General features: G+C 42.9%; 1 protein-coding gene across 4 annotated transcripts in view; it reads left to right on the top strand.

The window, feature by feature from the left end:
* The window catches only part of adss2 (adenylosuccinate synthase 2), a 24,977-nt gene extending 9,507 nt beyond the window's left edge, over positions 1 to 15,470 (top strand). For 2 of the 4 annotated variants that reach the window (XM_069144411.1, XM_069144414.1), the window contains exons 2-13: positions 1,303 to 1,405; positions 4,157 to 4,225; positions 4,357 to 4,407; positions 4,548 to 4,614; positions 8,200 to 8,307; positions 8,820 to 8,901; positions 8,985 to 9,111; positions 10,731 to 10,885; positions 11,441 to 11,565; positions 12,218 to 12,315; positions 12,724 to 12,873; positions 14,193 to 15,470. In XM_069144411.1, coding sequence (XP_069000512.1) covers positions 1,303 to 1,405; positions 4,157 to 4,225; positions 4,357 to 4,407; positions 4,548 to 4,614; positions 8,200 to 8,307; positions 8,820 to 8,901; positions 8,985 to 9,111; positions 10,731 to 10,885; positions 11,441 to 11,565; positions 12,218 to 12,315; positions 12,724 to 12,873; positions 14,193 to 14,245 — 1,188 coding nt within the window. In that variant the 3' untranslated portion in view covers positions 14,246 to 15,470. The other 2 variants (XR_011178002.1, XM_069144412.1) reach the window with 2 other exon arrangements.

The following is a 15,470-nucleotide window of genomic DNA, read 5'->3' as shown; positions in this document are numbered from 1 at the left end:
ACTATGCTCCCTCTTGACCGGTGGATGTGTTCTCCTGATGTAACTGAATCAGTGTAAAGCCATGTTTCAGTACTGTGCGGTTAGAGTGCTTGTTTTTACACACAAAAAAAATGCTGCTATTTACAATTAACGCTTGAATTGGTTAACAGGCCTAATTAAGGAGGCTGTATATGTGATTGTTTCTGGGAAATCTTGCCATAAATACATGTACATTATAGGCCTGGCCTGTCACAGTTATTACATAATTGCGATTATTTGAGCTGACTGCAATGCTTTTGCATAATCATTAGAGTCGTTTCCATTCATCTGTAGGTAAATAGTTGAATAGAAATGTTATATTTCAACCAGTATTTCCACGTTGTTTTCCATCATTTGGACTTTGACTGGAGCTCTTTTAGTGAAATGTCCTTGTTGTGCCCCTTCTGCAAAGTTAGAGGTTAATAAATACAATTATAGAAAACCTCTATTGACGCCAGAGGAAGGTGCACAAAGTCTGATAAGTTGTTTCAGGTTATGTTATCTCGCATTGAAATGTGGTGGTGTGGAGTCGGAGAGAAACCAGCCTCTGTAGCTCGCTCTTCATCTCTGCTTGAGGCTAAAGTCCCGGGGCCATTTCAGCAACAAATAGCACGACACGCTAAAAGAGAACGATTGAGTTTGCATGTAAAGTACGCAACCAGAGAGAAGATATCTGTCCTTTAACACTGAATTGGTGTGTTACTGGTGCAGAGTCTTGTAACTGAGTTCCAGCATGTTTACCAGTTAAGTGACTATTGCTGCCAAACCTGTAAATATCGTTAAAAGTTTTATCGTCACGTTTGATTTAGCTTGTTCTTTTCCTCCAGCTACATGATTTCTCATGGAGTGTGATTGGGTTGTATTGCTTCGAGGCAGATGTTTTTAAGACCATGAACTGCAACAAGTTGTCGATTTTTTTCTTTTTTTCTTTTTTAATATACTATATTTTGGTGCCGAGAGCAGCAAAGTCCTGACAGGACGTGTCGGTGATTTAGGGTGTGGAAACGAAAAGATTATGTACAAGTTTAACTCCTTTATACTTGTCATTTGTCAAATATGTTTAACCTTGAGAGAAGCCTTTATATGTCAGCAGGACAGGAGTCTCTATGCAACAGCGCAGAGTAACACGCATACTAACCGACGGTTGCCAGCGGTTTATGTACGATGCTTGTTGTTACTCGTCAAACTATTCAGCCTCCTTCTTCCTGTTTTTCAAAACAAAAGTTGCGTTGCCTCCGTGTTTCCGTTTGCCTCGCCTCATCGGACTCTGTTTCCTCTCTGCAGGGCGGCAACAACGCTGGACACACAGTGGTGGTCGACTCGGTGGAGTACGACTTTCACCTCCTCCCCAGCGGCATCATCAACCCCAAGGTCACCGCCTTCATCGGTGTGTAATGCACGCAGACACACACACACACACACACACACACACGCGCGCGCGGTTACCCACAGCTGAAAGGCCGCCGCCCCTCGCTATTTTTCCCCGGCGAATTGATCGAGATTCCTTTTTAGCCGGGTGCACGTCATCGCTGCTGCAGCCTCCATTTTGACGGCTGCTACAGTTTGTGTGATCGGCTTGACGCGGAGCCAGACTGCAGGCTACATCACATCCATTCATCTGCAGTAACTTCATTAGCTAATGGGGTTTTACTCCTTCTTTAAGGCTCCCAACCCTCCACACATCTGCACTTTAACATATTCGGCTGTATGATTTGTCGATACTTAATCACGTTTCTGATTTTTCGTCCTTGATATAGGACACGTTAATGCTCCTCTGCAGGCACTAACATTCAGGGAGGTTTGCAGCAAGTGTGACATGAGGGTGTGTTTTAGCACACATCGCACTTGTACGACCCATAATTATTGACATATTTTTTTTGATTTATTAGTTCATCTGACAAAACAACTTAAGACATTATTCAATTGCAGACGTATATAGTTTTTTTTCGACATTTTTTTCTCATCAACTCATTTGGTGTTTTCATGACACTTTTAAGCCATTTTGTCATGAGAAATGCTTTTCTGAGTTCTTCTCATCACTGGCCAGTCTTTACGAGACATAAAGCATGTATAATATAACTATATGCTCAATTTGGTGGCAGCTTTTACCAAAAACACTACTAAAACGCTAATTCAGGCTGCGATTAGTTTGTGTTGTATATTCTACTATAAATGTGATCAGAATTTTAGTTTGAAATCACCATTTGGGCTAGTTGTGCTGTGGAAGGTGTGAAGATTATTTCTTAATTACACAACAGGCTGGTCTGTCAGTCATGGTAGTCCGATATTTTGGGCACCTGCTTTTCATTTTGCAAAGAAAATCTAGATTTGTTTGAAAATTAGTTCTAGTGTTTTTACAAAGTGGGGGATTGTTGTTTGTCATTTTACTTCCTATATGTAAAAGTACATTAATGGTTTCTAGCATTGACAGTAAATCTGTTCAGGTCTTTCCTGATCTTGAGCTGCAAACGGTTTCTATCTACATCACCCTCACTGTGTTCCTACAGTGTGAATGAAAAGAGAGTTTGCAGCTTTTGTTGCTCCGTTCCACATTTCGTACATTTAATTTGGTCAAAGTAATTACCTCACCTCCTCCACTTAATGCAGCCCCATTAAAGGATAATTAGAGCCAGCTGTTTGAATACTCCGGTGAGCTGGTTTTGTTCAGCTGTGCTGAACAGACATATTTCTCTTAACGTCGCAGTCAGGATGGCAGCGCACAGCCGGCACTCCTTTCACAATGCTAGATACTGACTTTTGTTGAGATGCAACTTGTAATTCGACTTCAGGTGCCAGGAGGTCATAAATAGTCTGATAGTATGACAGTTTGAAAGCTGTAAAACAAACAGGGACTCTTTGTCATCACTTCACAGAAGACTGAAGATAAAGTGGCTGGACAAAAAGTTTTATACATTTCTCAGTATAACGGTAAGAGTTGCAGGTGTTGCCTACTAAAGTTAGTGCATCTTATTTTTCACAAGTGTCTTCATCCAAATATTCTGTTTGAGTTATCGGGATGACAGAATCAGTCCACTCACGACCATACAGTGCTGTTACAGAGTAACCCGAGTACAAACAGCGACTGCAGAGAAACGGTCACACTCATCAAGTTACTCAATGACTGAACATTAATTAGTGAGTCCGGTGAAAGTGATGGCTAGAAATGAGAAGTTGCCACCCCGATGTTTTGTTTTCCGCTCGGAGAAGATATAAGTTCAGGTGTCATAGGTCAGATTTACTCGCCTCAGAGCACCATTAACTTTCACTGGTTTACACGGAGCAAAATGCGGCTCCGTATGAGCGGTGCTGAAACACTCGCAGGCTGAGATGGACAAACAACACAGTACTGTAAGAACAGGCTTGGAATTTGATCAGGTTTATTGTAGCTGATACTCATCTATTAAATAAGCCTGGATTGGCCTCGATAACGCTCCTCACATCTGCTCAGGACGACTCTGTCTCACAGCATCACAAACCTCACAGTGAGAAGTAATGGTTCGATCTCCACATGAAGCACGTTCAGAAAAAGGTCATACTTCAAAAAGTCATACTATCTCATGTCGTCCAAAAAGTGACCCAAAAGTCAGTTTTGTATATAGTATAGAGTATAGAGTATAGAGTATATAGCATATAGTATATAGTATAGAGTATAGAGTATAGAGTATATAGCATATAGTATATAGTATAGCCGGGGCGATGCGGCTAAGTTTGATGTTTCGCCATGACACAGGAAGTTGATGTTTAAGGTCAAACGATGCTCCAAACCTGACGAAACTTTGCACATGCGTCAGGCACCAACTTTCATGAGTTTTTGAAGATGTTAAAGCCGCCAAAAAAAGGCAATTTTTTTTAAGAAGAATAAGGAACGAGATCGAGAAAAAAATTAAGACTGTAAGCGGGAATATGCGGACCCTCGCGTGATGCACGTCGGGGAGCCGGCGGCCCTCGACCCGCTGGATCGATCTATTTTATTGCATTTTAGATGTCGATTTTAGCTTCGTATTTCCAAGGTGTCACAAGCCAATTATTCTGTATCAACTTGTGTAAATCGTGTAAAGTGGACACTGAAATCAAACTGTGCGTGGTTCTGTTTTATCAGAGACTGTGAACTTAAACCTCATTTATTTGTTTACTTCAGGTAATGGCGTGGTGATCCATCTTCCAGGCTTGTTTGAAGAGGCAGAAAAAAACGAACGCAAAGGAAAAAGTGAGTTATGTGCAGCTTCTTTTTTATGTAACGGGCAAAACAAGGTTGTGTTCAGTGTTGAGACTCAAAGTGTGCTTCTGTACGTGTGCGTGCGTGCGCGTGTGCGCGGGTGTGTGTGTGTGTGTGTGTAGGTCTGAAGGACTGGGAGAAGAGGTTGATCATCTCCGACAGAGCACATATTGGTAAGTCCTCCCGGGTCTGCTCCTTTTTCACGGATCTGTGCGTGAGAGTTGGAACGTGTGCATGAAGAAATGTGGGTGCGCGAGTCCTGCTTTCTCCGAGGTGTGTGAGAGTGTGTGTCCCCTCTCTCCCTCCTCCGCAGTGTTTGACTTCCACCAAGCGGTTGATGGCGTTCAGGAACAGCAGAGACAAGAGCAAGCAGGCAAGAAGTAAGAAACCTGTTGCTTGAACAATGGCTGCAACACGTACTCACGCACTCACTCACTTTCACCACAAAACTTAGAGGGAGAAATCGGATCGGCCTTCGTTTCTGCTTTCGGGAGGTATTTTTTTTGAATCTCACAAGTCACTCAGTGTTACATCCCATCCAACTATTCAGTCTGTTTGTAAACAAAACAAAGACTAAAGTAGGTCATGGATTTAAGAAAGAAAAAAAAAAGCACCACTTTTTGCGTTCCTCAGCTCAGATCGTGTGCAGCTTATTTTCGTTGACAGTGATTCATCCTCTTGTCATGTGACTTTCAGTAAAGTCTCCGTTCCTCCTTTTGGATGACTTTAGAGATTATTCCTCTTTGTTGTCTCAGGGTCAACACTGCTACGGATATAATACACTAAAACCGCTCAATTAACACACGATAACCTTGATGAAGTTGCTAAATCTGCTGTGCAAATGTTAGATTTATTGCAAGTGGAATGTAATAACTTTAATTTGAGGGAAAAAACAATATTACCACACCTTTATACCTGAAAACAACATACTGTGTTGTTACTCTAAAGCTGTAGTTACTAATTCAGTTTGTATTCCTGCCTCGGGCAAACCTCTGGAGTTTGCTTAGAAACGTAAAGCGGGGATAAATGATGTTTTTCTAGTAACAAGCAAAGGATGGTGTGAAAGTTTCTGTGTCACTGACCTTTACGGTGACTTTCAGCTCATTGTTTAGCTGCTCGGCTGTTTTGTTTCGCTCTCGTTGCTCTCACCGTGTTGTTTTTTTTAGAGAAGCAGCTTTAATAATCAACTTTACACAACCTGCTCATCACCAAACGGACACTGTTAGAGACACAGTGGAAGAGTCAGCAGCTAAAAGCATTTGATATTTCCTTCAGGAGTTGGTGGAGACCGAAATGGAGCTAAAAGAGGGAATAACGGACTTAATGTCACCGTGTTGCTGCTGGATGTGTCAACTGTCAAATGTGTTGTGTTTGCGGGTTTAAGATGGTTTATCGCTGATTTACTTCACTTCCTAGAAAGAACGTTGCTCTGTCTGTCCTTTCTTGTGGAATAGCCCCTATCTGCTGGTGAAATCTTGCCACTAATCGCGCACTGCTCGTGACTGTTTTCCTGCAAATTTCACCACAAACACTCATCATCTTCAGTTTGTAATACTGTAAATAGGCTTTCATCAGTGGATCAATCAACCATTGTGTTGCCTCATCGAGTGATAGCTAATGACCTAAAAGATATTTATTTAAATGAAAATATTCAAGATTATTACTTTAAGATGGAGCAGAAACCTACTTATCCTCCTTTATTTGCACAAACTTCAGTTTCCATATGTGCATATGCACGTCTTTCTGCAGACATACATGACTTTAACCTCAACACGGCTCCTTCCGGAGTCTAACTCAGAGAGGTCGCAGGGTGGGCAGAGTCTCGCAGCCCTGAAAGCAGGTGGCTTCTGTTAAGGGCCAGCTTTTTACCCTCTTTTTATAAATCCAGGTATTCATTAGTTTGTTTCATTCCACACCAAATTCAAAGACATTCCTGATATTTGTCCAGGCAGTAAATCATACGCAGCAGAAGCTGAAGAGAGACGTGTTGTATTTCTGTTTAAAGCTCGGTTGTCTTTAGCAGCTTAGCAACCAAAGCCACAAACTCCCCCAGTCAGCACGTGTGTGTATGTTCATGTTCATGTTTGAGTGAGTGTGTGTGTGTGTGTGTGTGTGTGTGTGTGTGTGTGTGTGTGTGTGTGTGTGTGTGTGTGTGTGTGTGTGTGTGTGTGCGTAGTAGGGCGAGGGCTAGAGTGGTCGGGATTCTACATCTGGCCAGCTTGTCCTGCCACAGACGAACACCCCTGCTGGACATTTGAAGGCTTTTACCTTCCAAATTCTTTTTTTTTTTTGTGTGTGTTGTCTTCAGAGTATACTCCAAAAAAAAAAATCTAATTTGATTTGTTCGCACGGGGCAAACTGCCACATTCGAGACCATAAGGAGGCCTGCCGTTTAGCTCTGATCACCACACCACTCTCCACTGACGCAAGCCGCCGAGTTAAACTGGTTTAAATGTGTCCGTAAATTCACTGTACTTGTATTTCACTTCTGCATTGATAACATTTTGTCTGTGTGAGAGTGAGAGACAGAGACAGAGACAGAGACAGGGTGCATGTTCACCAAGGTGCCTTAATGGCACAGCCATTATAAGCTTTCAGCAGACTGCTCTGTCAGGCTGCTGGATCTCCAGGCATGCCAGAGCACGAGCTCTGCCGGAAGTCCGAGCAGAATACAGTCACGGAGTCGGATCGCGCAGTTCAGATTCATGAAATATCACAACTGTCAGCTGTTTGTAACTGTTAATCCTGTGTTCAAAGCTTGCGGCCTTAATTAATGTTGTACGCTTAGGTTTCTGCCTGTAATAGTATTATAGAAACGGGCCAAATGGCCGCATCATTTACTTAACATACATTATAAATCTGAATAAATCCTACAGCAGATTGGATTAAAGCTTATAAACATTTTGAATTTAATCCAGCAGTTTACAAAATATACAGATAATTAAAGCTCACTCGGATATACAGTTACAAATTTATATTTCCATTTTACAAAAGGTACTCAACCTTCAAGCGTGTCTTTTCCGATGATATGTATTCACTTTAAATACTTTTCATTTTGCACATGTAAAGTGACAAATACTTCTTTCCTTTTTGTTGCCACATTTACAATCTGAAATATATTAATCTGTACGCGGATAAAATTTTGAGGTTTTTGCACTTTACTTGATCATTCAAAAAAAGTAAAGTTTAGAGAAAAATTTCACAAATTTATGTTGTAGCTTTGAATTTTTTCTGTCGTGACTTTCTCCCACCACTGGCAAAAACATGTCGGCTTTTCACTCGTGCACTTTGCAGACACGGTATATTGCACGTTTTACATGGGTCATGATAAAAGTTAGCAACCGTAGAAGATCTTTTACTATTTCTGTTCTTTAGTTTGCATGGACGGTGAGCAAATGTCTACTTTGCCATGCCCTTCCTTTTATTCGGCAGAGTTATCACGGGTACATGCAAAGGTAAAAAGATAAAAAGTTTTTGGAATAGTCCTTCTCCAGTACTCTGTTATATATTAAGGGACCATACTGTTGGGATACAGAAGTGTCAGAAGACATTTTGTGTCTGAGTTTGGCCTTAATGTTTTGGGGATTTGGATTTCTCAAGTCTGTAGAGATTCAGAAAAGAGTTAAACAACTGCTTTATGTCTTTTGGGAGATAATCAAGCATCAGCAAACGATTTAGAGAAAGTTTTCACATCACAAGTTTACAAAATTTACTGTATTTGGATCCAGTTTGGTGATGTTGAATCCGACATGGCGGGTTGAATGTCTGTTGTAGATTCTGCATGCGATGGACTTTTCTTCTTGTTCGACTCAGGGATTTTTCCTTTATACTCAAACCACTGAGTCCAGAGGTGTGTGGATGACCTGATGAACTTTGAAACTGTAATAAGGCATGTTGTAGACAGAGATCACATGTTAATGGTATTTTGTTTTGTATTTTCTCCCTCCTGTCTCGGCCCTGCTCAGCCTCGGGACAACAAAGAAGGGGATCGGTCCGGTGTACTCGGCCAAGGCAGCACGCAACGGACTCAGGATATGTGATCTGCTGGCGGACTTCACGCAGTTCTCTGAAAGGTCTGTTATATGACCGGTTTTTTTTTAATGATAGCTGTGTTTTAATGTATTTGCTCAGTGTATTAATGGTGACGCGCCTCACAAAGCATTGGCCGAATACTCCCAGATTAAAGTCTGTGAGTCAGAAATGTCATTTACATTCCAACAACACGTACCTTTCTTCAGGTTTATTTGAGGAAATGAGGAAATACTTTCTGCCTCCCCAACAACAACAAAACAAAACAAGTCTGCTTCAGGGGTTATGGTTCCTGATGACTGGATCAGTGTAGTCAAACCAAACGTCACTTAAAGCCAAAAATAACTGTCTCCATTACTGATATAGTTTGGTTAATCTTTTTTGCTGATGTGACAGAAATACCGACATTAAGGAGAAGAGATAAATTGTTTGCGAGCTGCCTGACTTTATAATCCCATTGCAAGATGATGCAGAGTGGTATCGTATCAGCCTGCTTATGGGAGTGAATGACAGGCAACAGTGACCAGTCTTCCTTAAATTCCTCTTCCTGTTACAGGTATAACGTTTTGGCCCAGCAGTACAAGGCTATGTACCCCACTCTGGAGATTGACATAGAGGGAGAGCTGATCAAATTAAAGGTAACACGAATCAACCGGAAACATATTTTTTTTGGAAACACGTATTCATTCTTTTTTGCAGTAACATGATGTATTATTTTTAGGACTACGTGGAGCGGGTCAAGCCCATGGTGAGAGACGGCGTGCACTACATGTACGAGGCGCTTCACGGTCCTCCGAAGAACATCCTGGTGGAAGGAGCCAACGCGGCGCTGCTGGACATAGACTTCGGTCAGTGAAGCTCTGTGTGTGCATGTGCACTGCAGTTAAGCATGCCTTAATCTTAACTGGTACATTTATCGTTTCTAAAACAAGCCTTCTTCCTTGTGCTAACCTGAACTCAGAATAAATGTCATTTCTGATTGCAACGCGCCGTTCGGTGCATCTGCAGTGACCCAGTGATGTTGCCCAGAAACACTTTAGCTTTGCGGTGCTCTTTACAAAAGGCTGCTCGGAGCTCAGACGAGGGACGGCGGTAAGTTTGAACTGTTACTGATGTGCTGTGGCATCCGGGCTTGACGTGCACGCTCACGCAGTTTAAAACCACTCAATGCCACCTGCCTGTGCATGAGCACGAAGGCACCTTGTGTCAGCGGTCTGTCAGTCAGTCAATCAGAATCACACAAATATTTACATAAGACGGATGTTTTAAAGGTGTTTTTGCCTTCCAGATGATGACACGCCAGACTGAGCAGTTGTCTGTTGCTGTTACAGAGCAGACCTGTTATTATCGAGAGCAGCGATCAGACTGAATTGCAGTCAAGGTTCAGAGCTATTATGAAAACACCATGCTGGTAATAACCAGTGGACACAGTGTCCTGCACACTGACAGCCACACAACCTCTCTGTCGGTCTGACTGACTGCATCTATAGTTGATTAGAAAATGTGACAGTAGCAGCAAGTCTTAAGTTCAATCTGTTCGTTTTGAGCTTCACAAAACTTTCATTTGTGTAAAGAGCACACTCGCTGCCGGAGACACGAGACCTGTTCTTTGATTACACAACAGTACTTGAAACGGAGCACAGTATTTTCTGAATATCCGAGGCAGAGCTGATTTACTGTCTTGTCAGTGGTTACCACCTCAGGGACGTCCTCAGGTCTTGTTCGACAAAAGACAAGATGAGTAAAAGTGCTTTAAACTCAGAGTTTTGTTCTGTTTCAATGTCGTGTTTTTCTTCTTGAGCAGCTCCATTATCAAAGAGCCCATTGGCTTCAAGGCAGCTTCTTGGTGGGCAGGTTTGTCTGATCAGGTGTAGCGTCCAGAGACTAAAGGGAGAGGCAGGTCAGAGCTCAGTCTCACAGGATTCCCACATGGAAGATCATCGATTTAAGTCTATTCCAGACGTGGAAAGTCTCGGCATTTGAAAAAAAAAAATTTGGGCCAAGACGTGGAGTTTTATTTTGTAGCATGTTTAAATTGTAGTTGCTGCTTAAGAAAATGTCATATTTTTTTTTCTATATATGGTTATCTAACTTGTTTGGTTTTGTCCCCCGTCCCGCTCGTCAACAATCACTTCAGTCAAGATGTGCTTTTTCCCGTCGCTGCTAACGAAGGCGAACATGCCCGGAAAATTAAAAAAAATTCCAAGAACTTGCTACAAAACGATGACTTGAATGATTGGCTGAGTACGCAAAATCCAAATGCAGAGTCGATAAAACCACAACTGATCGGTTAAGATCTGGGAAGGTGTGCCTGACGGGGCCACGGTGTCTAAACTTTGCTCCGCACAAATCCCCCCCCCCCCCCCCCCCCCCCCAAATCTTGTTTTTAAGTTGCACGTTCGCTCCACCAGTTTCCACAGTGTGAATGAGAAGTGTGATCAGTCTGCATTCCTGCTGTCGTTTGCAGGGACGTACCCGTTCGTGACGTCGTCCAACTGCACGGTGGGCGGGGTGTGCACCGGTCTCGGCATGCCGCCTCAGAACGTCGGCGAGGTTTACGGGGTCGTCAAGGCGTACACCACCAGAGTGGGCATCGGAGCGTTCCCTTCAGAGCAGAGCAACGTAAGAAGACGCAGAAACACGACATGAAATATAAAGTGGAGCTCTTTAAATACTGGGTTTTTTTTTTGTTTTTGTTTGTTTTTGGCTACAAATATGGATTAACAGGGCCAGCAGTGGGATAAGCCAGAACTTTGTGCGTCTGAGAAAATCAAGAGCGTTTGGGGAAGGAAAACACGTTCCTAAACCACACGTCTTTCTGTCAGCGGTTTCTATGTACATAGTTACAACGTGGTGCAACGGCTTGATATGACTTGTGTAACGACACAATGTGACTGAAGTTTGTTTTCAAACGGCAGCACCACCCAGAGGAGAATTTGCTCCACGGCTACCGACAACCGGCTGCAAGCATACCTCGTTCACTGAGGTCAATAAATCAGCCCGTGACACCGGCTCACGACTGAAACCGAAGCCCCGACGTAGAGGCCGAGCTTTAATGGCCAGATATTTTTTTACTTTGGTCACTGCAGGATGACATGACGCTCGATAAACACTCGCAAAAAAAAAAAAAAAAAAAGGCTTATCTGAGAACTCGGGATCTGATCTTGTTGTTTTTAGGAGATCGGAGAGCTGCTTCAGACTCGAGGGAAGGAGGTCGGTGTGACCACGGGCAGGAAGAGACGGTGTGGTTGGCTGGATCTGGTGCTTATCAAATATGCACACATGATTAATGGCTTCACCGCGTGAGTTTCCAGGGTTTAAAAAAAAAAAAGAAACATAAATTTAAAATGTTTTTGAAAGATGTTTTGTTTTTTTGTGTTTAGAGTATAAAATAACTATAATAATAGTATTAATAATTACTATTATAAATCTTTATTTAAACACTACAAATACATGAAAAAAAAAAATCTCTTAGCGCTATTATATGACAGCTTTGATATTACCTGCTGTTTTCCTGGTCTGTTTTGTTTACAAAGACTATCTTTAGTTATTGTTTAATAAAATACTTTTATACGTGCTCCTTTTTGCCTTCATGATGTATTTTGAGCTCGTGGTCCTCAGGAAGACTGGCAACTGCTGTGGTGAAAGCTAATGGGGATCTTAATAAACTAGTAAAAGTGCTGCAGCAAAATAAGATGGGATAAAAATGCATAAATTATAGCGGAACTGGGAGGGCGAAATTTTGGGTTAACATTCATAAAAAGCCTTGATTTAAAAGATTAGTTTTAAGAACAGAGAGTATTAATTCACAGCAAACTTTTTTTTCTTCCTTCCAAATAACAAGGTACATCAGTTTTCTCTGATCTGTGATTTGCTGTGAAAATGTCTCAACTACATATTTTATTCCGTTGTTGTTGTTGTTGCTGCTGTAAATCTGTCCCTCTTCTCTTTCAGTTTAGCGCTCACCAAACTCGACATCGTTGACGTGTTCCCGGAGATCAAAGTGGGCATAGCGTACAAAGTCGACAACCAAACTATACCTCACTTCCCAGGTGAGCAGAGTCAACAAATCGACAATGTCGTTGTCGTACCGGTTGTCCCTTTTTCGGGGCTCGATAGAGAGGGATGAGACAGGCTGGAGGTATTCGTACACAGCGGTGTCAAACTAACAAGATGAGTGGTATTTAAAGATACTGAACCAAGAATGTATCAAAAAAAAGTGGAGTCGATGCATCTCTGCCCTCGGTGGATATTATTGACCCGCCCCTCCTCCTCCTCCTCCTCCTCCTCCTCCTCCTCCTCCTTCTTCTTCTGGCTGTTATGATTTATTACAGAGAGCTCCACTTCGAGGCAGAAACACATCGACCCGTTGTCATCGCTGTTTGATTGAGCTCCGCCGTAAAGCTAATGGTGTGATATTAACCGCCCCAATCTCTGCTGCTCTCGTTGATCCGTGCCAGCCAATCAGGAGGTGCTGCAGCGTGTGGAGGTCGAGTACGAGACGCTGCCCGGCTGGAACAGCGACACCTCGGCTGCGAGGAGCTTCGAGGACCTGCCTGAGAACGCCCGGAAATATGTCCACTTCATTCAGGAGCACGTGGGAGTGCCTGGTATGATCGCGCACGCGCACGCACGCACACACACACACACACACACACACACGCACACACACACACACACAGCGAGACTGAGCTCCTTAATTTATAAATTAGAGGATTTAAAGTGTCGCAGCTGAATGCTGCAGAAATATTTTTACGCCTCGTAAAGTGCTTTCACTTTTAATCCCAGTGCTGCTTTAACCTTCTTTTAATGTGACTAAAAGGAGCTGCGACCCGGCAAAACAATCAGGGCTGCGACTCGCGATCATTTTTAATTGATTAATCTGCTGAGTAGTCTTTGCATTAATCAATTATTCATTTGGTCCACTAAATGTCAGAAAAGACTGTCCGTCATAATTTTACATATCACACGCTAATTCACCCTCACTGGGTCTTCTCTCACTAATGCAGTCAGAACAAGTAAGACGTGCTGCTAATGTAAGATCACGGGTGGTAATGAAATCTGATTACTGACCCGCTGCACGCGTTGATTAAACATTCTGCGATTACTGGTGTGATCTGGTTTCTCTGAGTGCACATAAACATACTGACTGACACACCGACCATAAACCATAAAAAAAAAAAAAAAACAACAACATAAACTATATGTAAAGATGGACGATATGCCACCACTTCCTCCTATTGACGCGGGGCGCGGTGGGGTCGTTGTATCGAGGTTGCCCAGCCGACTCTCTTATTTTTCAGATAATATTTATGAGTAACTGCCAGTTGGCTAGCTCGCCAGATATCCGCTACTTTTTCTTCGTACGAAGGCTATGCTCTTTGCCTGTTGTCTATTACATGAACATTAACTTGGTAATAAGTTGGCTTTCAAAACACAAACTGCAGCTGGGTAAATCGGTTCGTTCGGTTTACCGCAGGACGGCTCCTTTTGTGGTTTGTGGCAGACGGCGATAAATCTCGCTTCGTTAACGAAAGCAGCAATCTGTTCACGTTCTTAAATATTATTTCGGTTGGCAGGTGTAGCCACGACTACTTCTTTTTTTTTTTTTTTTTATAGCACCTATCAATGCTGATGATATACACGCTTTTACTAGCATTGAGTAACTAACTCAAAACACTGAAAAATAAACACAAAAACAAACAACACCGTCATAAGATGTGCTCAATATGTCAGAAGTTTGACTCGCGTCCAATCTGCTAACATGAAGGGGGGGGGGGGCGGGGCTTTTGACTTATACAGAAAGCAGCCACCAGGGGGCGATTGAGTTGCTTTGGCATAACTTCTCAGGTGCTGCCATGTCGTCCATCCTATTGTTTGTTTATTCTGGAGAGAAATGAACAACTATCTCTGCTTCCTGTGTCCTCAGTCAAATGGATCGGGGTGGGAAAATCTCGGGAGTCCATTATCCAGCTGTTCTAGACCGGGGGAGCAGAAAAACAAGCAAAGGGGATGCACAGCGGCGAATCAACTGTACCCTTCTTCCTCTCTCCCTCCCCCCTCCGACACACAGCCTACCTACCTGTCTCGACTCCCGACGCAGACACGAGCATCCTGTCTGTTCTTAGTGCTTCATCACGGTACCATCAGACTGTCCCACGTTACAGAGAGGAGCTCTCTGGATCCCAACAGACTGACTTACACCCCCCCCCCCCCCCCACCCCCGTTTCAAACATCTCCATCTGGATTTTTTTTTTTTTTTTACTTTAGGATTCGACATCACAAGTCCCTCTTTTATTTGTATCTGTTGATATTGTAGCGGTTTATTTCAGAGGTACGATGCACTCAGAGGTACGACACACTCAGAGGTACAACACACTCAGAGGTACGACACACTCAGAGGTACGACACACTCAGAGGTACAACACACTCAGAGGTACGACACTAGCTGCCATCAGGTCTGAGAGGACGTGAGGGAATGGACTCCACGCACACACACACACACACACACACACACACACACACACACACACACACACACACACACACACACACACACACACACACATTGACGCAGACCGGGATCACTGCCCGGAGGGACTGTCGGCAGACGTTTGGTTGGTCAAACTCTGTTCACGTGTATTGTTTTGTTGATCCATGCTCTGATTTAAATGCGCTGTGCCAGTCTGGTGTAAATCAGTTGAGCAGTTTTTAACCTCAGCCCTTTAGATGCTTTGGACTACGTCTGCTTCGTGTTTTATTCTGCCAGGTGTGCGGCACATCCTGACAGGATAAAGCGATCCGTAAATAATTTAAACGTGTCTTTTTATTTTTGTGTTTTGGTTGTCGGACGGGTGTTTGGACTGATATTGCCTTGTCATTTAACCAAAAAAAAAAAATGTGCGCTTCATTTTCTTGTAGCTAGCGGTCGCTTCGAGTGAATGCTGCTGATGAAAAGTTGGCGCACATCTTTGCGTACTGTTTCAAGGTTTAAACTTAGCAGGTGAGTTTTTCATTAAATGGTACAGAGAATCGGGTCTATGAAACCCTTTTTAATATCACTTCAGTAGACCAGCATCTTTCCACTCACATTCTCGTGATTATTTATCTTGGTACTACCTTTTGATTTTTGAGCACACTGTTCTGTTGATGTGGGAGGGAAGCAACTACTTATATAACTTATGAATTGATAAATAACTGCATCAGA

The sequence above is a fragment of the Embiotoca jacksoni genome, unplaced genomic scaffold (genome assembly GCF_022577435.1).
Source record: "Embiotoca jacksoni isolate LCO1_2020_lvr unplaced genomic scaffold, fEmbJac1.0.p SCAF_12, whole genome shotgun sequence".
NCBI classification, from domain to species: domain Eukaryota; kingdom Metazoa; phylum Chordata; class Actinopteri; family Embiotocidae; genus Embiotoca; species Embiotoca jacksoni.
This window is presented reverse-complemented; position numbering and strand designations above follow the sequence as displayed.